The sequence below is a fragment of the Herpailurus yagouaroundi genome, unplaced genomic scaffold, assembly GCF_014898765.1.
Source record: "Herpailurus yagouaroundi ecotype Mexico unplaced genomic scaffold, PumYag 28, whole genome shotgun sequence".
In the NCBI taxonomy this organism is placed as follows: Eukaryota; Metazoa; Chordata; class Mammalia; order Carnivora; family Felidae; genus Herpailurus; species Herpailurus yagouaroundi.
The window spans coordinates 124,256,189-124,278,454 of record NW_024412376.1 but is presented as its reverse complement, the minus strand read 5'-3'; the positions used below and the strand labels follow the sequence as shown (position 1 = coordinate 124,278,454).

Sequence of the window (22,266 nt, the reverse complement as noted above, 5' to 3'; positions counted from 1 at the left end):
TGACTTCACCCCAAAAAATTCCCTCTTTTGACACCTAAGTCTTAACACTAGCAAACATTACCCTAGTGTCTATCTGAGGATACCTCTTAAAATATGCCAAGGCCTCTGAAGAAGACATTATTCCTCCTAGTATAGGTTCATTCACCTGGGCAGTTCCCCATCTTAACAGTAAAATCAGAGAACGCACACATCCCAGAAACTGGAAAGGGACACTAAAGAGAGGAGAAAATGGAGGGAGTCGGCACAAAGAGACTTTCCCAAGTTTGTCTGATTTCCCCAGAGACAGAGGCATGGCTGCATAGCTTTTGCGCAAGACACAAGGTTAGATAAGGTGTGGAGAGTGGCTCCATGCGGAATTTACAAAGCTATCTGCTCACTAAAATTATCATCCTGTTGATCTTATGCTGGACTACACGGGATGACCCAGAGGGACAAGCAGTGAGTGGTGCACCCCTCCCATGGGCTCTCACAGGCCCTAAACAACCCCATTGTCACACTCTTCATGTAGTAGGTATCTTACTGAGCACCTAGCATGTGCCACTGTGCTCTCTGACGCGAGCTACTACAAGGAGTAAAACAAAACAATTCCTCTCCTCATGGATACCGAGACCTCAATGTGCTACGACCGCCTGGTGGTTGCCTGTGTTCTTATCTTATCTACCTCCTCACCACTCTGAATTTCTGGAACCTTCTTAGCTCACAGTAGGCATTCCATGAACATGTGTCTACTAAAATAAATAAATGTCCAAGAATAAAGTAGAAATTTCCCCAGTTTAGGCTCATCCCTCGGAAATCCTAATGAAATCCTATCATTAGAGCTGGCAGGAACCATGTTATTTTCTCTTTTTAATACATCATTTCACCACTATCCGCCTCTTTCTGCCTCAAGGACTTTCAGTGAATAAGCTGTGTACCCGTCTACTTCATAGGCTCCTATACGATATTTTCTCACAGTCCCCAAAAGCCCTACACTAAAGGCATTCCAACTCTTTGATGATCCAGAGTTGCCTCCCTACCTAAAACCGTGAGCTGTCGGACCACACAATGTCTCTTCTTGGTCTTCCTGTCCTGAGCAAAGCACACATAATCTCCTTGGTCCTGCAAGGATGCGTTCTGGAGCTCCAGGATCAAAGTGTCGCTTGTGCCATTAGAGAACGTGGTGGCATTCATTTTCCAAAGGGCATCCAAGTTCTTGCAGATGGGTGTAGGCAGCTCTCCCATGTGGACTGGCAGAGCCTGAGAGCCAGCCTTGTACCACGTGAGGTTCTCAAACGTAGTTCTGTCTGCAGTGCACCACAAAGACACCCGTTCCTGTTCGGTCGGCTGGGTGCCGGGCTGCAAAGTGATTTCAGGGCCCCCTGAAATACAAAACCCATGGCTAGAAAGTGGCGATTTAATTTGGGCAGCGCGCTTTTGTCTTCCTGCCACCCCTAGACTGCTATAAAGCACCAAGAATAGTGAGGCCCTCGCAATCCCAGACGATGTCACACAGGGAAACAACCGCACGAGACAGCTCGGGCCTCAAAATAGGTTATTTTACCAAGGTGTAGTCCTCAGATATGTATCAAATCTCCACTTTGAGCCCTAAACACAGTTTTGGAGATGAAAATAAAAAATCCAAGACATATTTACAGCAGATAATTATAACACGGAATTTTAAAAATGAGTTCCTCGTCGACACATCGCACTCAATGACATTAAGGCTATAATTACGACAACGAATTAGCCCACGTTGAACTAGTTCACCCAGTCCAGTCAGCTAAAGTTTATCCATAAAGCGAAGATGAACAGGCAGAATCAGCAGCATTGGGAGGAAACTGTCCCTATGTCATTACAATTACCTCCAGTCAATGCTCTCAACTGCTCAGCAGCAAGCCCACCAACACCGACTGAACCCCAAGAAGCCACACACTACGCTAGACTCAGATGGTGGAGACATAACTAGTACCCAGGACTAGTGGCTAAAAATATGTGAAACAGGGGCACCTGGGGGCTCAGTCGGTTGAGCATCCGACACTTGATTTCAGGATCCCTGGGTTGTGGGATCAAGCCCCGTGTTGGGTTCTGTGCTGAGCATGGAGCCTGCTTGGGATTCTCTCTCTCTCTCTCTCTCTCTCTCTCTCTCTCTCTCCCTCCCTCTCCCTCTGTCCCTCTCCCCTACTCTCTCTCTCACTCGCACTCTAAAATAAGTTTTTTAAAAATTAAAAAAAATACGTAAAACCATTCTCTCCCCTGAGCGAACGGGAGTCAGTTGTACTGATTTCACATGAGCCCAGGAGCTCCCTGAGAAGTCTTCATTTACGAACAAAAGCATCCCCAGTGTCAGTCCAAGGCCTTTTCCAAAACCACCATGCCACTCAAGAATGGCAAGGACCACAGACTCTCAGACAGCTTAGCACCCCCTTGGCAAGAGATCCAACGCTCCCTCCCCCCCAGAGAGTAGTACTCACTGGTCACGTGGAAGGAGATAACCCTCTCTCCTCTCCCAGCTTTGTTGACGGCTTCACATTTGTACAAAGCTGACACATTTGCCGCTTGGATAACAAGGGTACTTACAGTCTATGAAAAAAACAAATCCCAGGCCGTAAACGATGGAGGCTGTGTTCATGCGCATGCATTCAGACTCAAATTCAACCTGTAAGACGCGCCTACTCCATTCATACTCCCGCACTGCCCTCTCTCAAATCCACACAATTATTATGCTGGTGTGGCTCACACATTACACAAAACAGACTCTGGAAACCAAAAGGGAAATCATGTATTTTAGCCTAACACTGCACACATTTTCTCATTTCCATATTTGTAAAATCAGAATCACCTTACAAGCGATGTACAGAGCTAACAGCATATGTGTTTTATCTTCCTCTGATAAGATACTAATAAGGCGATGGTGCTTCTAACAGTCAATGGTGTTTTCAAACTGACTTAATATGTTAGTATTTTATCGTACAATTAATGTGACTATCAATCTCTAATATCCCTCACATATGATGACACCATGCTTCCACTCCATCCTCCCACCCTTCCATCAAAGAGAGAGAGAGAGAGAGAGAGAGAGAGAGAGATTTTCAATTTAAAGAACTTCAAACTCACTTTGTTTTTTCCTTCAATTAGGGCAAATTGATTTTTGTTGACTTCAATTTTATTTCCCCCCTGGAAGTCATCCACATTTCTCCATTCTTTACAAGTGTATGGGTTTGTCATTAAGACAGCTTGGCTATAAGGAAGAAATAACAGCTCTTATTAGGACTTAACTTTCCTTTAGTTCAAATCCATAGCAAGGAAAGGAGTCAGACTTTGGTTACTACTTTCTTAGAAATAACTTTCAGCGCACCCTGCCATGTTACAAGACTTGGCGCCAAATAAAAATAGGCCTCAGCAAAGAAGGAAAAGGTTCTAGGTAGATTCATTCAGGATACAGGAGGGAAACAGCTATTCTGGGAACAAACCTCCATTCATAAATTGAATCGACAAGACAATTCAAGTTAATTTAGTTCAAAGGAAGACAAGGAAACTAAGAAGTCATTGGGCTTCTTAAAGCAATCTCCCTGGGACTGTGGCCTTTGTGTAGGAAATGGTCAGCATCTGAGGAAGAAACTAGTAGAGGCCGTCTCAAAAACAACAACAGGAAGTGAACGGCTCAGGGTGATAGTGGGTGGCCTGTGGTTTTTTTCCTAAGGATGTCTGGACTCGTGTTAGAACCTGATAAGCTGGGCCTGAGAAGCCAAAGGCTCTCATCCATCAGCTCTTCCTCTGAGATGGACCTTCTCCCAGATAAGGAGAGATGTGGTATTCACCAGTTGCTTGGCGTAAGGGAAAGAAACAAAGATTGGCGATCGGCAATGTGAGGGAAGGGCTTGCATTTGGAGAGGTGTGCCAACCTAGGAACAGAGAGCTAGCTGATCTCAAAGTGGGACACCAACGAAAGACATCTCCTAAAATGTTAAGACGTGGAGAAAGATGGAAAGCACCGCTTGGGGCAGAACTTTCTTAGGAAGGGCCTTCTCAAGGGGAATGGAATCACACCGCAGCGTGGCTGCATGAAATGCAGAACAGCAGGGCAAAAGAGGACGGGGTCCTACTCACGCAGGCCTGTAGGCACACTCCTCCTCCAGCTGCCAGTACCAGCGGATGTGATGTGGCGGAGGGACCGCGTAGACCGTGCACGTCAGCGTCTGCGTGGTGCCGTACTGGTACGAATCCACCGGAGAGATCAGGGATTTCTCGCCGATCTGGGGTGGGACTGGAGACGGGAAAAGTCACTTTTGAATTGTCAATCGGCTTGGAGGAGCAGAAGGGGGAAGCTTTCATCAACCAAGGCCTATGTTCCTATAAGCATATGATTCCACTCCCATTTTCTCTCTCAAAGAACAGCTAGACTTGGAAACAGGACACGGAACTTCTAGCAAAAGTCATCCTCCTCGCCAGCGGAGGACTTTGCACAAGTCTGGCCACCCTCTCTCTGCCTTGTTATCCCTACGTGTTGGGAATGGCTCTCCCTGTGCTCCCAGTCTCAAGAGATCAGGACAGGAAAGGCATAAAATCATTGTGACTGGCGCAGTAAATGCGCTTATTATGTGCCAGGCATCGTTCTAAGTGCTCTAGCCAGAATAATCCATTCGATCCTCATAGCCACTATCATTGTCCCTTTTACACATAAGAAGAATGAAACAGAAAAGTCGAATGACTCGCCCAAGATCACCTACCTCTCTTCCTCCTCCCTCCCCGTCTCCTTCTTCCTTTTCTTCCCTCCCCCTCTTCCTTTTTCTCCCCCTTTTTTTTTTCTTTCCTTTTTTTGGCTCCAAAGTCATTAATGCAAAACTATTCTCCCATCATCATCAACTTAAAGATTCGGATTATACTCTCAAATTTTGACTTTTTATGTTCATTTTCCTGGCAGGGTAAATGCTAAGGTGAATCAAATGGTTAGTGGCTTCAAGAATTCTCGAGATGGGTTTATACACTATCCATTTTTACATCTTTGTTTTGTGCCCATTTGCTTCTCCCTACCCTACTTACGAGCTTTCTAGCTTCTCACCTTTCCCAAATCCCCTCCTCCTGAGTGGCTTCTAAATGACATTTTTGCAACCTATTTTCTTTAAAACACTCCCTGAAGCTGATGTCCCAGCAAAGAAATGAAGTCAAGCTCAGCAGACATACAGAGCAGCGGCAGGATATGTGGGGAAGCACCCTAACGTTACAAGAGAAGATCCTGAAGTTGTAATGTGCTGCGCCCATAGGGAGAACAAAGAATGCCAACAGAGAAGCATTTCCCAAACTGCGTCTAGAGCAAGAGATGAGTGGATTTCTCGGGTTGGAGGGGGATGCTCGGCTCAAATAATTTTGTTAAGCCCTCAATACTCTTATGTCTCTCCCCCTGGAGAATGGCAACATACATAAGCATATTAAAGGTCCTGATAAGTCCTGCTATATAGACACCTGTTGTCCATCGACTTAGCACCTCAAACACTTCCTTGACCAGAATACCATTTTATTCCCCATCCAGGACACTTTCAGCTTGAAAGAACAAAGTTCAAATCATCCTTAGATCAAAAACTTTTTATCTTCCCTTTAGAGCCTCAGAGTCAGATAGATCTTAGACTCCTGTTTTTTAAAAAAAAAAAATTTTTTTAACTTCCAGCCAACCCATGTCAACCTGCAAAAGCCTTCTGAGCTGGGATCTGCCTGTGCCTCAAAGTAGCAGCTTCCCACAAAATTCAAAAAGGCTCTTAAACATTTGCATGCCAGGTGCACACTTCCGTGAGACAAGGTCAAAGGCAACAAAACAAATGTTCCCGGAGGGGTGCTTATTTCACAGCATACAGCCATTGAATGTATCATCTACATCAATGCTGCATGTGACTGCTGAACAGTTCAGTTGCGTGGCCTCTTAAGCACGTATGTCCAGAGCGTACTGTCCTACACCTCATCTCAACTCTACTGCTCTGGATCATTTCTATCAAAAATTTTTTTAATGTTTATTTTTTTTTGGGAGAGAGAGAGAGAGTGAGCAGGGGAGGGCAGAGAGAGGGAGACACAGAATCCGAAGCAGGCTCCAAGCTCCGAGCTGTCAGCACAGAGCCCAACGCGGGGCCTGAACTCACGAACTGTGAGATCCTGACCTGAGCCGAAGTTGGACGCTTAACCCACTGAGCCACCCAGGTGCCCCTGGATCATTTTTATACGTAGAAGCCTGTTCCTGATGTGAGTGAAGCAGCAGGTGTGACAAAGGACTCATGGCCTGGCTGTGTAGGAAGCCGTAATCGTACCCTTTATAATCGGTTTGGGGCCGAGAAGGAAAGCGGAACAAACTCACCATTCACGACCAGAGATACCACGTGGCTCTGCTTCTCCTTCGAAATGGGGTTGGTAAGGATGACAGTGTAATTTCCTGTATCTTTTTCACTCACTTCCATAATAGTCAGTACATGCCCCACTTTTATTGTGTGATTGGACTCAATGGGTCTTCCATTTTTATACCTGTGGGGAAAAAAAAATTCTCGGGAATTAGTATAATTTAAGGGTTTGCTTTCAGGGGGAACAATGCTTTGCCTTTATTTCTAATAGTTACCATTTTATTTCCGGGGGAGGGTAACCAAGGTACTTCACAGGCACTCTGACACGGTCTCCCACGATGGCTTCCACCAAAGATTCCATGCCACTACCAAAAGCGACAAAAGGTTTTTCTGGAAAACAGTAAAAATAATTACTCCTACGAATGTCAACTTCTTCAGTGAATGGTCATTTGGTTTAGTTTCTCATTTCAAATGAAGAGTCCGTGATCTAGGGAGTGTGAGTTGCCACAATTCAGGGATTCCCCACACTGCCTTTCCTTGGTCACAGTCCAGCTTCTCCCCATCAACTGGCCTCTGGATTTACCTTTCTCTCTCTCTGAGTGGCCACTGCAAGCCTACTGGTTGCTCCAGTCTCAGTTCAAGCGTTTGCTCCCCTGGGAAGTTTTCTCTAAGTCCTCCAGGAATCTCGGGTGCTCCTTCTCCTCCGTCCCCCTTGCACCCAATACCTACCCACCATCTGCCCCGGGACTCAGTCCTCGGACCCCTTCTCTTTATCTGCACCTTCCTCCAGGCTCAGCCATAAAGTGCCATTCACCCCTGACTTCTCCGGGTTCCAGACTTATATATCAAATATTTCCACTCGGACGTTTGATGCGCCTGTCCAAATAAACACACCCAACACCGTCTCCCCAAATCTTACTTCCCTCCCAGTCTTCCCCATCTCGGTCGATAAAACCACCACTCATTCACCTCCTCACGCTAACGATTCAAGTCAGCTTGCATTCTGTTTCTCTTAGGCCCCTCAGCCGTTGAGTCAATGGGTAGGTCCTGTTGGCTCTATCTTCAAAACCATATCCAGAACCAGATCACTTCTCCCCACTTCTGCCTCTACCACTCAGTCCAAGCCACTCACCAGCTCTCACTGGGATAAATGCAATTAAGCCTCCTATCTGGTCTCCCTACTTCTGCCCTTTCTTCCCTAAAGTATTTCACATAAAAGACGCAGCAGCCCTACGGAAACGTCAACCAGAGCGTGGCTCTCTCGGCTCGAGCCCTTCTATGAATGCCCGTATTATAAAATCCAAAATCATTACCCGGGCCCAAGGTTGAGTGCCAAATGAATTACCACCTAACCGGGGACGCTGACGTGTTATTATGTGACATGATTATCAGCGAAGGCGAATAAAAAAGAAACGAAGTTATTTTGCTCAAAGCCCCACAGATAGTAATTAAACCCAGGTTTCCTCAATTGCAAAGCCCTTGCTTATTCACACAGGCCCCTCAGCCTCGAAATAAAATGAAAATGTAAAAACTATCGTAGATAACAACACTCTGCTTAGTATACTGTAGTAACGGCAGCCACAAAAACTGTAACAAGTAAAAAGTTAGTGAGCACTTGCTGCCTCGGCTCATCTCATTATTAAAGTTGGGATTTGAACCCAAGCCGTGCTCTTGATCTCTAGGGCATGCGGCCTCCCTAGCAAGAGCTCAGCCATGTCTTTTGAATGAACAAAATAGGAATCTCTAGCTGACCTAATGTCATTTAGATGATCTCGCTTTTCAAGGCATGGCATGATTCCAAAGGACAGCGTCGCTTACCGTGGACCCTGACGAACGTGCTGTTCCGCTTGGTCATCAGCCCACTGGAAGCCGCACAGGTATACCACCCTTGGTCACTCCGGGTTACACCATCTATGGTCAAGGTGCTCAAAAATTTCTTCATCTCACTCCCAGATTGAGTTTTTAGGTCCCGGTTAACAAGCTTTTTATGCTGATGCTGAAAAAGAGTTTACTGAACTTTCAAAGTCCAGCATAACATCCCCTGGTAGCTTCTAGATACCCACAGGACCAAGTCTTGGCCCTTGGCGAATGCGATTCGTGCTAATAAGAGGTACTTCAGAACTTTTAACACCATCTAGGCTACCAATATATTTGGTTTCAAGAGAAATAAATGCAACCAACTGAATCAAGATTTTGAAAGCCTCACATAGTGGGAATGAGATGGACAGGTACCACAGAAACACAAGCAAGTATGATCACTGTTTAAGGAGAAGTATGTCTCATGCCACCTCTTAAAGACAAATTCCCTTAAAGGGAAAATAGATCAAAGACTCTGGAGCACAGAGAAATAATGCAACCTGGAAAGATGTAATCACCTAGAAAAAACTAATCTTCACTGCCTGATTATAGCAGAGTGGAACCGAGTTTTTGGCATTGCATCTGTTTTCCATGGGTGCTATGTGTTCTGTAGTTCTTTTAAAGTAAGTGTGTGTGTGTGTGTGTGTGTGTGTGTGTGTGTGTGTGTGTGAGAGAGAGAGAGAGAGACAGACAGACAGACAGACAGACAGAAAGAGAGAGTTAAGGCCCTTACATTTTATCTGGCCAGACAAGTCCCTATCTCTCTCAAGCAAACTCCATTGGAGCTTATTATCAAAGTATTTAGAGGTCTGGCTTTGAACTGTTAGTGTTACCTTCAAAGAAGGGTATTCCCAGTTGAAGTCAATCCCCACATTTAGTTCAGTCCTCGCTGTACAGTTTAAGACGAGCCTCTCTCCAACAGACAGCTCAACTCCATGAGGGGGGCTCAGAACCACATCATAAATCTTGTACCCTGGAGCAAGTAAATTGAAAACACAGAGAAAGAGGGGGAAAACAAATATAACTTTGCATGGATTTTTTTTCAAAATGATGCAGCTTCAAAACGTGCCACATCATTTTTCCCTGGGGCCTCAGCAATACTTGGTAACTCCCAGCAAAATCACCCACAGAGGCTTACAAAGCAGACTTGCAGGAATCTCAAAGATGTTGCCCGGTGGATAGAAAAGCAGTAAAATTTGAGTAGTCAAAAGCCAATGAAGCCAGCTTTAGTAAATTACTGAATTTTCCGTAAAATAGGTATAATTAAAAGAACGGATGCCAAGCAATGCTTTGAACATTGAATTTTCCATAAAATACGCTCCGATAATAACACTCTTTTCCATCCTTGGTCTTGGCAAGAGAGGCGAAAAACTCAATTGCACAGAGGTTTATTTGGTAGAGAAGAGCAGATATAATGAATTGCGCCATACCAGATCTTGAATTAATATCTTTTTCAATATCCCTTGTCCTTCCCCCTATACTTTAATCTTCAGGATCTTAATATAGGAAGCCAATCTTTAATGTCTAATATTAATGGTACAGAAAGAAACTGTCCACTTACCTACAACCACAACTATGTACATAATAGACTGGTAACTTTCATCATTAATTTTTGCTTCACAGAAGACCATGCCAGCATAGCTGATCATGTAGCTGGGGATAGTAAAGCCTTTCTTACTGTCCCAGGAAATTCTGTTACCATCAGGGACAAACCTCTTTTCTGGATACCTCTGGGTAGAGAAAGAAATGCCAAATATTGAATGAAGCGCTACCCAAAAGTGAAAACCATGTAAAATGATCACTAAAGAATTCATCAGTAAAGAATACAAATCGGCTTTATTTATTATCATGTTGGCCCTTCCCAAAGGATCTTTAACACACATGATTGATAATATATTATGTAGAGGCTGCCCTTCTTATTATGACAATATGAGAGATGATTGAAGAAGATGTAACTTACTGCACAAAGTGACACATTGAGGTTGGAAATGGACCCAAGACATGGAATCACCACAGTTTTGTTTTTGTTCTCAGTGATGTACACAACGCCATGTTGGTCGCTAACAGAAGCAATAAATGGAGACCTGTAATCTAAAAGAAAATCGAATTCCATTAGTTAATGGTACTTACTAGAAAAGTTGGTCTTGTTTCAAGTTCATAACCTCTAACCGGAGAAGTGAACGATTAAGAATGACATTTCACACCAGGCAAAGGAATCCACAGGTTGGTCTGCTGGCAACTAGCCAGCTCCAGGGACATGTGGCTATCGGAGTGTGTGTGTGTGTGTGTGTGTGTGTGTGTGTGTGTGTGAAATCTGAAAGAAAACTCCCAGAATAAAATTGACTCTTCTCCCTAGGATCGTCAACAAGTGGAGTATATTTTATAGGCTCCACATTTAAACAGATTGATCATTACCATGTTTTTCAAAATGAAGAAGCATACTTCATTTTTCATAAATACTTTCACATACACATATGCATTCCTCATATACACTAAACATTTTTCAAGTACATAAATCTTAAAGTAATTTTTTTTTAATTTTAAAGTAATTTTAAAGTTAAATGTGTACACTTTACCTACTGAGTTTTACTGATGTTAAAAAGAATTCATAGTCTCTCTTTAGGCGAATAATGTCTAAGTACCATGAAAATAAACTAATGGCTTCCAAAGGATCTTTAAAATAAGCAGAAAATAACTAACCATTTTTGGATTCAATTACTCAAGAGAAAAATTTATGTGAGTATTTTAAGACTGTGAAGACTAGATATAAGATTAGTTATAAAATAATGTTCAGTGGTTATTGAATTTAGCTTAGATTTCAGCAGTCATTAATATCTTCAATGACAAAAACTCAAAAAGCCACCGTGGCAAAAAGTGGGAAGAAAACAAAGGAGATTTTCATGTCATTCAAACATTGTTCATACAATGGGGGTCTTTTCTTGATTTTTTTTAATGTTTATTCATTTTTGAGAGAGACAGAGAAACAGAGCACAAGTGGGGGAGGGGCATAGAGCGATGGAGACACAGAATCTGAAGCAGGCTCCAGGCTCTGAGCTGTCAGCACAGAGCCTGACGCGGGGTTTGAACTCCAAACTGCAAGATCATGGCCTGAGCCGAAGTCAGATACTTAACCAACTGGGCCACCCAGGCGCCCCGGTCCATACAATGTTAATACACTGCTGGGAAACTACTCCGTTCCCCAGAGATAGAGTCACTGTGGTGTGAAACTGCACTTGAAATCTCACAGAGATAATGGTTCATACTGCTATGCCCAACAAACGTGATCAAGCATTGACAGGGCCCTTCAGGGTGGTTGGTCCAAGTAGAGAAAGAGTTAATTAAACCAAGGAGAGAAAGGCAGCTAATTCCCTGCAACAGCAGAAGTTTGATTTCCTTCCCAGCTGGAAAGCACAGAAAGGCAGCCAATCCAGCCCACCACATGCCATACCCATTATCTTATGAGGCCAAGACCCACTTCCTGGCTCCATCCATTGCTGGAGGGAATGGGGTCAGAAGACTAAGGAAGTAAGGTAGGGACCGGGGCAGGGGGGTGGGGGGGACATTAAATAAAGGGCTTTCCATAGGGAATACTTCAATCCTTTCTCTCTCATTGTTAAACCTCATGACCAAAATCTTGGACCGCTCACCTCCTAGAACATTAGACTTAGACAGGAAGCAGAATTTAATGGTATACTCAAAGACAGGCAGTGCACAAATAAACAGTGCCAGAGACTGCTACTTCTTAATATTACCTACCTTTTAGCCACATGCTATGAAATATTACCAAGCTTGCTTACAGAACAAGTCTTTGGAAGCTAAGTTAACCCCTTACGTAAGAATAAAGCTATTCAGTAAATCAATTCTATTTTAGTATTCCAAAAAAAAGGAAATAAACAAAAGAAACCCAAACAACCACCCATCCTCTCAAAATAAAATATTTACTGTAACTCATGAAATGAATTTTCACATGTCTCCAGGTTTCCTGACTCGGGGAGAAGGAAATAACGAGATATTATGGGAGAGGTTCATCTTGTAGTACTTCCAGACAGGCTAAAAGCAGGAAATCCTTGCAATCTTCTGAGAAAGCCTGATCTCCCAAGACTGCCAGATCAAAAGGAGCCAGAAATTCTCGAAGATCTGAGCCTTGTCTCTCTCAAATTCTGCAAAGGAAGGAGGAGGTCACAGAAATCTACTTTGGACTGTGCCTACACTGGGCAAAAATAATTCTCAAATATTGTGCAGTCCAGGAGTGACATACGTTATTTTGATGTAGTCTCCGGTCTTCCATTGCACTGACCATATTGAACTATGGAAATGTAAATGGAGAGACACAAGTGTGTTTCCCAAAGCTAATGAAATTCCTGTTCTGTAAAAGATGCTTCTGAAAATAAGTCTAAACCATCTTCACCTGCCTCAAATCCTCTGGGATATAAAAAATATATATAAATGTATAAATAAAATGTCTTAACAGCTCATTTTCACTGTAAATACTTAGTATATCCAAGCAAAATACTACATAACACTTACCTTCCCCAAAATTATCTGACAGGATTATAACTAGGTTTGCATAGGAAAATTAAGGTAGTGTAAGATTTTTGAAACACAAAAGAAAAAAATCATTTATATCATAAATACTTAATACATGTAACATTGTGTTTTATTCTACATGGATGTTAAATTGACCTTCATGATGTCAATCCCAAATTGCAAACTCTAGAAAGATGTGGCACATCATCCAAGATCTCAGACCACACAAGTGAAGGAAAGAAACACTGTCCTCGAAACGATCTTTGAGGTAGTGTCTTCATTTGCACAAGAGGATGAAAATTGTTTTTCACTAAGTAGAAGTGGGAAAAGAAAAGTTCTTAGGTAGAAAAAAAGCTTCAGCGCCCTTGGCTGTTTCCCGGTGCATTCTTGGGAAAATCTCCTACCCTGTTTTAGATAACCTATCTCTCCATTGAAACCTCTCCATAACTCACTCCTGAATCTTCCTTTTCAAGGATTGCAGGTTCTTTTTCTCAAACATCAGAAGGCTTTGTATAAATCCCCGTAGCCAATTGTGAACACAGATTTCCCTCAGAAACAAAGATCAGAACCACACCAAGTGGGGAGCAGATAGGTCAACAGGGCCCAAGTTCCAGAACAAATCAATGAGTCTTATCCTCGGGGGAAGCCTTGAGAGAGAATTTTGTGTATTCCTGTTGGCAGACAGCCTTTGGAGCGAGCCTTTTGTTGTACTCCATTGTACTCAATTCTGCTTTGCGCCTCTTGTGTTTTATAACTGGCAAATCAAACTTGGGAAATGAATTCCATTTACCCACTTACCTTGAACATAGACATAAATGACCGAGGCTACGTCAGTGTCCTGGTAGAAGCACTTGTAGGCTCCAGTATCATTTCCGATCACTTTTGGAATCGTGAGCGTCTTACAGAAGAAGCTGTCACTGCAGTCCGTCACCTCCACTCTCTTCTCAGAGCCACTCTGATTGTTGGGCCAGAGCCAGTCCAAGTCCCTCTGTCCCCTGAAAAATTAATTCCAGGGAAGTACTCATGTGAAATGCCACACTAGGAGACTGTTTCTAAGAAAACAGAAGGTTTTGGTTCTCAAACATCTACAAACTGAACAGACAGATTCACAGCCTTTTTTTACCAACAATGACAGGCTGGAGCCACCAATGACAAAAAGCCATAAACTCAGCTTCAGACATCACTTATAAGAATTCCTGGGTTTCCTATTAATTAACTCATTCACTCAACAAATATTCATTCAACATGTGCTACGTGCCAAATGTTGACAAAGTCTGGGGATACAGCAGTGAACAAATCAGACAAAAATCTATGCCGTTATGGAACTTTAGTGTAGTTAGAAGAAACAGGCAATGACTTAGTAAGTAAACCTCTTTAAAGCCGAAATTCTTTAAAAGTAAGTACAATATATGGCGTAAATAAAATGTAAGGCGGTGATAAGTACTATGGAGCAAATATAGAATATGCAAAGAGTAAAGAGTTCTGGAGGGATGGGGCTTGATGAAGCCATTTGAATGTAAGGAGGGGCAGTGTTCCAGGCACAGGGAACAGAAAATGTAAAGACCCTGGGGCAGGAGTATCTGGAGTATCAGGGGAATGGCAAGGAAGCCAGAGTGGTCAGATAAGAGTGGGCACACAGGACGGTAAGAAGTGAGGCTCTGAAGGAAGAGGGTGCAACTTTCTAAGAGCCTCGTAGATCTTATGCAGGCTGCATTCAAACAAAGGTTATTTTCACTGCAGCACTTCCCGGCAAAGCCCTATGAAAGACAGTCCACATAAAGAAGAATGCAACATCAATGATTCTTCTTTCAAAGAATCTGAAATTTCCATGAAGTTGCAGCTACATTAATGAAGTTACTTTAACACACTCCATAGCTTTTTTAGGACACAAGAAAAATTTTTTGAATGACTTTTAAAAGGGAATGTGGGATCTGTGGGGATTTTAAATAACCTCTGTTATTGAGGATGGTTGCGAGGAAAATCTACTAAGAAATATGTCTTCAAATAGCAAAGCTAGAGAAATAGCACTGTTACCGTGTTTTTTCCTCGAGGGCTGGGTATTGGTGACCCACCCTTGATAAGGGGAAAAGGGTATCCTTTACACCTCTGCAGTCTAAAATAGATCTGTGTCATTGTGGTGAACACCTGGTGTTCATCAAGCATTCTCAATGGCGGTAAGCTGCCCAAGATTCTTTGTGGACCCCCAGCTCTCTTCTCAGAGGGCAACATCACCTCCAGCCATCTCTCCACCTGTTTGTCTCTGCCAAAGACACACTGAGAGGTTCCTGCAAAGCCTCTGGGTCGCTACATTAAACACCAAAGTCTTCTACCTTTCCTTCCGGGGTAGGGGCTGTAAGACAAACTTAAATGCTTCTTCTTCTCTTCAAAGAAGCCTGCTTCCCCAGTTAGCAAAAATCAAGCGCAAGACTTCTTGCTACCAAATGAGAAGAGAGGCATTCCACAACATCAAGTCAAAGCATGAAGTCCATTACTTGTGCAGAACACATACTCAGTAATATTAATGGCTGAATATTAAATTGCTACCCCAGTCATAATTTTATCATAAAATAAAATTCTCGGAAAACCATAAAATAAAATGTCCAAGAGCCATCCTGAATATAATAAATAGGGCCCAAATTCCTTCAACTGCATCCCTTAAGGATAAGTCCTCAATTCCACTTGTTTATCCAATATTTAATGAACATCTATTATATACTATATTCCAGGTGCTATTCTGTGTGTGTGTGTGTGCGCGCGCGCGCGCGTGTGTGTTGGCAGAAGGCAGCAGAAAAAAATGCCAGCAAAATCATACAAAAATTTTGGGAGAAGTGCGTTCTCATTTTTTCATTATTAAATCTTTTATTAGAGACCTCATCATGTATAATTACATCTCTATTATAATTCTGCTTAAGGAAATTATTTTCCCTCAATAAACACTGAGTTACTTAACACAGGAAATCTGAATCTAAAATTAATCCTTACCTGCAAGTAATCTGAAGAGTTGTATTAGCCATAATTGTAAGTATGTCTTTTTGTATGCTGAGTCTGGGTGGATCAAGGGAAACACTAGGCAAACCTAGAAACAAATTAAATAAATGAATGTAGTTGCCATTGAGTCAGACCCAATAGGAAACACCTTCTATAAACAATGCACACTCTATACTTTAAAAGGCCTCTTCAGCAATTCATTGTGTAAAACTGTGAATTTACTTTTCACCATTCCCAGTAAAAGTTCACAAGCTGTGTCATAACAGGAAGAATGGGCAGATGGTCATAAACCAACACAAAAGTTCTGCAATTCACGGAGCTAGGGTGGAGTTCCTGTTTTCCTGCATTGCCAACTTCAAGGTCTTACAAAAGGATATAGGACATTGAAACCAAATGAACCTTCATCTGATGATCTCACTCCCTTGGGAAAGGACCCACTGACATTTCTTATAAAGCATAGGATGCACACATTTGACTAAATTGCTGATTAATGAATACTACTTGGAGAGATTTCTATACAGTTCGTCTATGTACCCTGGAGGGGGGAGGAGTGCCCCTGACATTGTCTCATTTTCCTTTATCAATTTTCTAGTGCACTTCCTCTGGTAAATGAACTGCCAGAGTTGGAAGATGGTAGGTACATTAAAACTAGATGAGAAGAACTGAGGAAAAGAAAACATTTGCCAGTGTCCATGTAATATGCCCATTAATATACTTTTCCTCAGAGAATGAGACTAAAAAAGTATGATGCTAATGAATTACAATTGAGGAATCTCAACTTATTAAACAAAACTTTGAGCTTTCTGATACCAAGCTTGTAACACAAGAAAGCTGTCTTTACCTACAAATACAACGGGACAGATTCTCACCATGGGTCACTCCACAACAAGAAAAAACAGAGTTCTCTGTGAACAAAATGCAAAGAGCTAGTAAGTATTGAAAAACTGTCAGAGAAAGAAAAACCGTCCACCATGATAGGGCCTTAACTAATATCCAGATCTCCAAAACACCACCTTAAAAAGTGATGGATGCTGGGTAAGCACCAATCTTAATATGGTCCTTAAGTCATATCAACTAAGAACAAATGACTCTCTACCCAAAGAAAATGAAAACACTAATTCAACAAGATCCATGCACCCTTATGCTTATTGCAGCATTATTGACACTAGCCAAGATATGGAAATAACCCAAGTGTCCATCAATAGATGAATGGACAAAGAAGATGTGGTATATATACAAAGGAATATTACTCAGCCATAAAAAAAGAATGAAATCTTGCCATGCGCAAGGACATGGATGGAGTTACAGAGTATTATTCTAAGTGAACTAAGTCAGAGAAAGACAAGTACCAAAGATTTCACCCATATGTAGAATTTAAGAAACAAAACAAATGAACAAGGAAAATCAAAAGAGACAAATAAACATACACTCTTAAAAATGGAGAACAAACTGATGGTTGGTAGGGGGTAGATGAAATAGGCAAAGGGGATTAAGAATACACTTATCATGATGAGCACTGAGTAATGTATAGAATTACTGAATCACTATATTGTACACCTGAAATTAATATATCACTGTATGTTAATTACACTAGAATTTTCAAAATAAATAAACAAATAATTTTCAAAAGAGAACCAGTGATTCTCTAAGCCTAAACTGGCACTGATCTTGTTGGGTAAATAAGACAGTATTAGCAAATATGAAAAAGTATGAGTAAACAGAATGAGCACATACTGAGTGCAAATACCCAATATACTGAATCTGCGGACCCCAGTGTGAACAGCTACAGGTAAAATGAACAACTGATCACACATATTTCTACACACTCACCCAAATGTGCAAAATAGTTGCTGATATAATTGTAGATTTGTTGATCAATATCCTTGTTTAAAAAAAAAAAAACCAGAAATTAAGTTATATCAATAAATCTCAGAAACTAATTGGTATTGGTACTGACTTGTGTTTGGGGTAGTAATTCTTAAACTTTAGGATGTGTAAGATATCCCTAGCCCTACAAATCAGCATTTTAACAAGTATTTCAGGTGACTTGATCATACATGGTCTACGGGACACTCTTGGACAGCTATTGATCTGGGATATCAGGATCAATTAATCAGCACAGCATTTTCCAATATGGAAGGAAATAATTGCCCCAAAGTAGACAAACAATAAAGCAACGTGTTTAAAAGCAACAGAAAAGCCTCCCAACAATGGAGTCTCACTTTGTTTAAGAAGAGGAAAATGAAAACAACTTAGTTGGATGCGTACAAATATCAAACATGACTGGGAAGCACTAGGCTGAGAAACGTGTTGAAAACAGTACCTTAAGACAATTTGTACAATGATCCAAATGAGAAAGAGCCCATTATTTGGACACATTTATGTGAGGGAAAAAAAAATGGTAGTAAAGGCAAAGTTCTAAATAGTTATGTTCACCCTACAGCCAAAACAAGAGTTCTTGGAGATCTCTCATAAATTATCGTCCCAGATTATCTCACACTCTAGCCACACTTTCTTATGTTAAAAAAATTCATTAAAGATACGTTCTCCATTCATAGGAAGCTAAGACAACACCACACTATTCTAGAGACGTGCACACAACAAAAATCTTTTTCAGCAAGACTGTATCAATAATGATAATTTCAAATTCATATCCGTAGACCAACCAACGTTCAATTTTGTTTTGCTCCTTTAAGCTTCATTCATTTTCATTGGCAGGTTTAAGTTCCACTCTTCAGAAATTCTGAAGAAATAACTGTAAGAAGCGCATATGTTGCTAGTCCATAAAAAGCCCTTCTATGTTCAAATCCCCTAACCAAAATTAATTCATGTGTGTGCTATTACCCTTCCAGCTCAAAGACAGGAAGGAAAAACAACAGTGCCTCTGTCTCTAGAATTTGATGGCACCAATTATAGTCCAATCCAATTAAGTAAGTCACACACTCCAAAAGGGCAACCTCATCATTATATTCAGGGCAACCCGATTACAGTTACACTGCTGCGCTATGAAACACCCCAGGCTTAGAAGCAACTCACTTCTTTGTGGGATACAGAACAACCACATGTTCCACACTGTAAAGGGGGAGAGAGACGTCTTGTCAGGGACAAATGAGTGTCCACGGCGAAGCTGGCCCTGATGAACCAAGTCATTATCAAGAAAATTCAATAACTATAGACAGATGATCTTAACAGTGTACGAGTGTGTCTTTTTTAAGACTCTTATTTCAATATAAGGAACTTTCCCTGAATCATTTGACCTTTTTCTTTTTTTTTTTTTTTTTTTTTTCCTTTTCTCCACCCTCTCTCCTTTCTCACCCTCCAAAGAGTGGAAATCTGGAAATCCGCAAACTGTGGCTACAGAAAAGAGATACGAGAAGAGAGCGGGCAGGGGTGACGAGGAGCGCGAAGAGAGAAAGACAGACATTCACTGCACCAAGAGCATGTGTGTTCCTAATCCTGAAGGGGACTGAAATTTTAGGTGGCAAGGAAAGTGTTGAGTGGCGATGTATCCAGGTACGGAGTCCCGCAGAGTAAGTTTTCAGATCGTGAACTTCTGATCATGCGCTTATCCCAAAGACCAAAGCTTTAAAAGATGTCACTCTTTTACATAAGAAGGTGAGTGTTTCTTGAAGACATTTTGGGAAGCTGTCACAATCCCGAGTCCGAGCCCAATTTCACCTTCTCTCTGCAAGGAGAGCGGCATCCCGCACCAAGCAAGGAAAAAAAGTTTCCCTCCCCGAAATGCAGCTCATACAGTGGGTGTGTTTGTGGGTTCCAGCCAGAAGGGAACGGCACACCGGGGTCCCTGCTCGACTCCTACAGAGGCAGAGCCTAGTGCACGATTAGATCCGAGCGAACCGGCTTGCGCTCCCAGCAAGGCTTCCTTCCCCGAGTCCGGGCTAGTGCGGTGCGCCTAGCCGGACAGCGTTCCAGCGCCTGCTCCCGCCTGCGGGAACACCTCTGCCCTGCCAGCCCCGGGCGCCCGCCTTCCCACCCCCGCCTCCCGAAAGCCCGAGGGTGTGTCGGCTCCGCAGGACTTGCTCCAGCCGAGGCCCCTGTCGCAGACCAAAGTCGTGGAAAAGGAACTGCGCTCCGGAGACTACCGGCTCTCTGGATCATCTTGGGCCCACCAAAGAGCCTCAGTTTCCTCACTGGTAAATGAAACACCACAAAGTGTCAAGTCACTTCCAACTCTCCAGCTCTCTGAGTCTGAGTTAGATCCGGCCTCCAGGACCTCTCCGCATCCCCATCTCTCCGCCCGCACCCGACCTCTCCGTCTTCCTTCTGGGGAGTGGGCTCCTTACCCACAGAGGCAGCCCCGGTCTCCACGCAGAACCACAGAACGACGGCCAGCAGCGCCTTGCTCTCCATCCCGCACCTCGCGCCGGGCGCCCTGCCCAGAACTCGGGCGCCGGTTCTTTCTCCCCGGGCCTGCCGGGCGAAGAAGGCGCGGAGGTGGAACGCGCGCCGCAGCGCAGGACTGTGAGGCGCAAAGGGGAGGGTGCTCTGGCTCCGGCCACGACTTGCAGGGGCGTCTGCGGGTGCCAGGAGGAGAGGAAATCCCGGCTGCGCTACAGCTCTGGGCTTTCTGCGCGCAAGTGATGCCCCGCGCGGGCAGAGGAAACACAACCATCCACCGCCTGCTCTCCCGGGGTCCCGGGACTCAGTGCCGGGTGGGAGCGGAGGCCGAAACTCTAGAGCTTGGGGGCGGGGTCTTGAGGGGCGGGGCCGGGGCGGGGCTCCCCTCTGCCGCAGGTCCCGCCTCTCAGCCGGGTACCGGGCCTGGATCCCCAGCTCCCCTCGCCCACTGCATCTCCCCGTCTCCCCGCTGGCCTGGGACTGCATCTGCCCCCGGGTCGCCCGAGGCAGAACGTCCCAGGTGCAACAACTCCGTTGTTTATCTCCGTAGAGATAAAATGTAGCCCGTAACGGCTTCTGAGAAACTCCAAGCTTCAGTAGGTTGAGGCCCTCGGAGATGAGGGTAGGGGTGCAGACGGAGGGGAAAGCGCCGTGAGCGCAGGCGAGGGACACCGAGCTTCAGGAGGCGCGCCAGAATTTGGGACCGTCTTCAGCGCCCGCGCGTTCCCGTAGTGACTGGGCGACAGGCTGTGGATCAGCAGCAGCAGGTTGAAGCAACCAGGGAAAAGCAGATACAGAACCCAGGCGAATGCAGGATCGCAAACCGGCAGGCAGTGACTCCAGCCAGTACTGAGTGTTTTGCTTGGCCAGCAAAATTGTAGTTTAAAAATCTGAATCTGAATGTCTGTAGTCAGAATATACACATGCTCAGTTCTCCAAAGTTCCCCCTATTTCCTCTTATACCTGGCAGCTTCAAATGTTTTTAAGTTACCAGCCTAGCCCCCAAAGGCATTTAAATTTGAGACCCTGGCTTTCACCAAAAACCTGCATCAGGACTCCAGGGAGCTGTCAGTAGCCAGGGCCCTAGCATCGTGGCATGAGAGCCACCCATCCGTGAGTGAGTGAGTGAGTGAGTGACGTTCTCCTTGAGAAAGGGCTTTTGTCCACCGTGTTACCTGACAAGGACTACATGACTCTTCCTGGGCTTTTAAGCAGGCCCCTTTCCAGAACAGAGCTCCTAGCCAAGATACCCATAGGCCCAGGAGAAGAAGGCCGGCTTCACTGAAGCAATGAAGAGAATGCTCCCTGGTCCCAGACCCGGGGCATCCAGAACAGCTTACCAAACCTCTCCTCACACGACTCTCTCTGCATGTGTCGACTCCTTGTGGAGCTGTTTGGAGAAGGCAGATTCCTGTAGACATTTTTTTTTCCTTCTTTTCTCTCCATGCCTCCCCACACTTAGCAAGTGACATCGAACAACCCCTAACTTCATTAAATAGGGATCTTGCAGATCCCTCTGTCTTAAGGCACCATCCTTCAGGAGAGATGGAGAGGTAGAATTATTATTTCTGCATCTAGGCCAAACCCTGCTTCCTGAAATATACACCGTGAAGTGTTGCTTTTCTTCTTCTATGTTTATATTTGCTGTAGTTACTCTTCTGCTTTGCGGGCTCAACAACTGAAACACTTTAACTCTGAAATACAATGAATGTCTACGCTTAAGATTTCTTATCATATGAAAAAGTTGAGACTGAAAAGCCCTTCTTCAGCAGAGGCAAGCCTTTCACCTTTTTATTTTTCCCAAGCAAATGTTATGCACATATAGGTATAGGTGTATAGCCAAGGGTGGCCCTGGTGTAAATACCATGTTGGCATCTTTCACTTTAAATTAGAACTTGAAACTCACTCTACGTTGACCCATAAGGTTCCATTTTATTCTTTTTAATAGTGACACGATGCTCCACTGTAGAGATGTACTCATATTTAATCTAGGAGGTAATTATATTTGTCAGAGTCAGGAGTATCCTTAAAGAATCCCCTCCCTTCCTGCTAGTAAACTTAGCAAATAAAGCAGGACCAGCCCTGACAAAGCTGGATGGGGGGGGGGGGGGGGCGGGCAGGGGGGGGGGTGGAACCTGGTTTGAAGGAGGCCATTTCTTTCCATTTCTATCTCCAAACAATTCTTTAGGCTCAGGCTTATTTACAATTCATGACACTTCCTCTTCCAGGTCTCACTTAG

The 22,266-nt window shown here is 43.6% G+C and overlaps 1 protein-coding gene across 2 annotated transcripts in view; it reads right to left on the bottom strand.

Annotated features, from left to right (window-relative positions):
• KDR (kinase insert domain receptor) overlaps positions 1-20,324 on the bottom strand; it is a 46,654-nt gene extending 26,330 nt beyond the window's left edge. Inside the window, exons 1-13 of one of the 2 annotated variants that reach the window (XM_040483321.1) lie at positions 19,973-20,324; positions 15,663-15,756; positions 13,479-13,675; positions 10,114-10,244; positions 9,715-9,883; positions 8,987-9,126; positions 8,115-8,292; positions 6,572-6,686; positions 6,317-6,480; positions 4,087-4,243; positions 3,094-3,217; positions 2,451-2,559; positions 1,017-1,358 (exon numbers count right to left, since the gene is read on the bottom strand). In XM_040483321.1, coding sequence (XP_040339255.1) covers positions 1,017-1,358; positions 2,451-2,559; positions 3,094-3,217; positions 4,087-4,243; positions 6,317-6,480; positions 6,572-6,686; positions 8,115-8,292; positions 8,987-9,126; positions 9,715-9,883; positions 10,114-10,244; positions 13,479-13,675; positions 15,663-15,756; positions 19,973-20,039 — 1,987 coding nt within the window. In that variant the 5' untranslated portion in view covers positions 20,040-20,324. The remainder of the gene's footprint in view (positions 1-1,016; positions 1,359-2,450; positions 2,560-3,093; positions 3,218-4,086; positions 4,244-6,316; positions 6,481-6,571; positions 6,687-8,114; positions 8,293-8,986; positions 9,127-9,714; positions 9,884-10,113; positions 10,245-13,478; positions 13,676-15,662; positions 15,757-19,972) is intronic. The other variant, XM_040483315.1, reaches the window with a different exon arrangement.
• Positions 20,325-22,266: the final 1,942 nt, after the last annotated feature.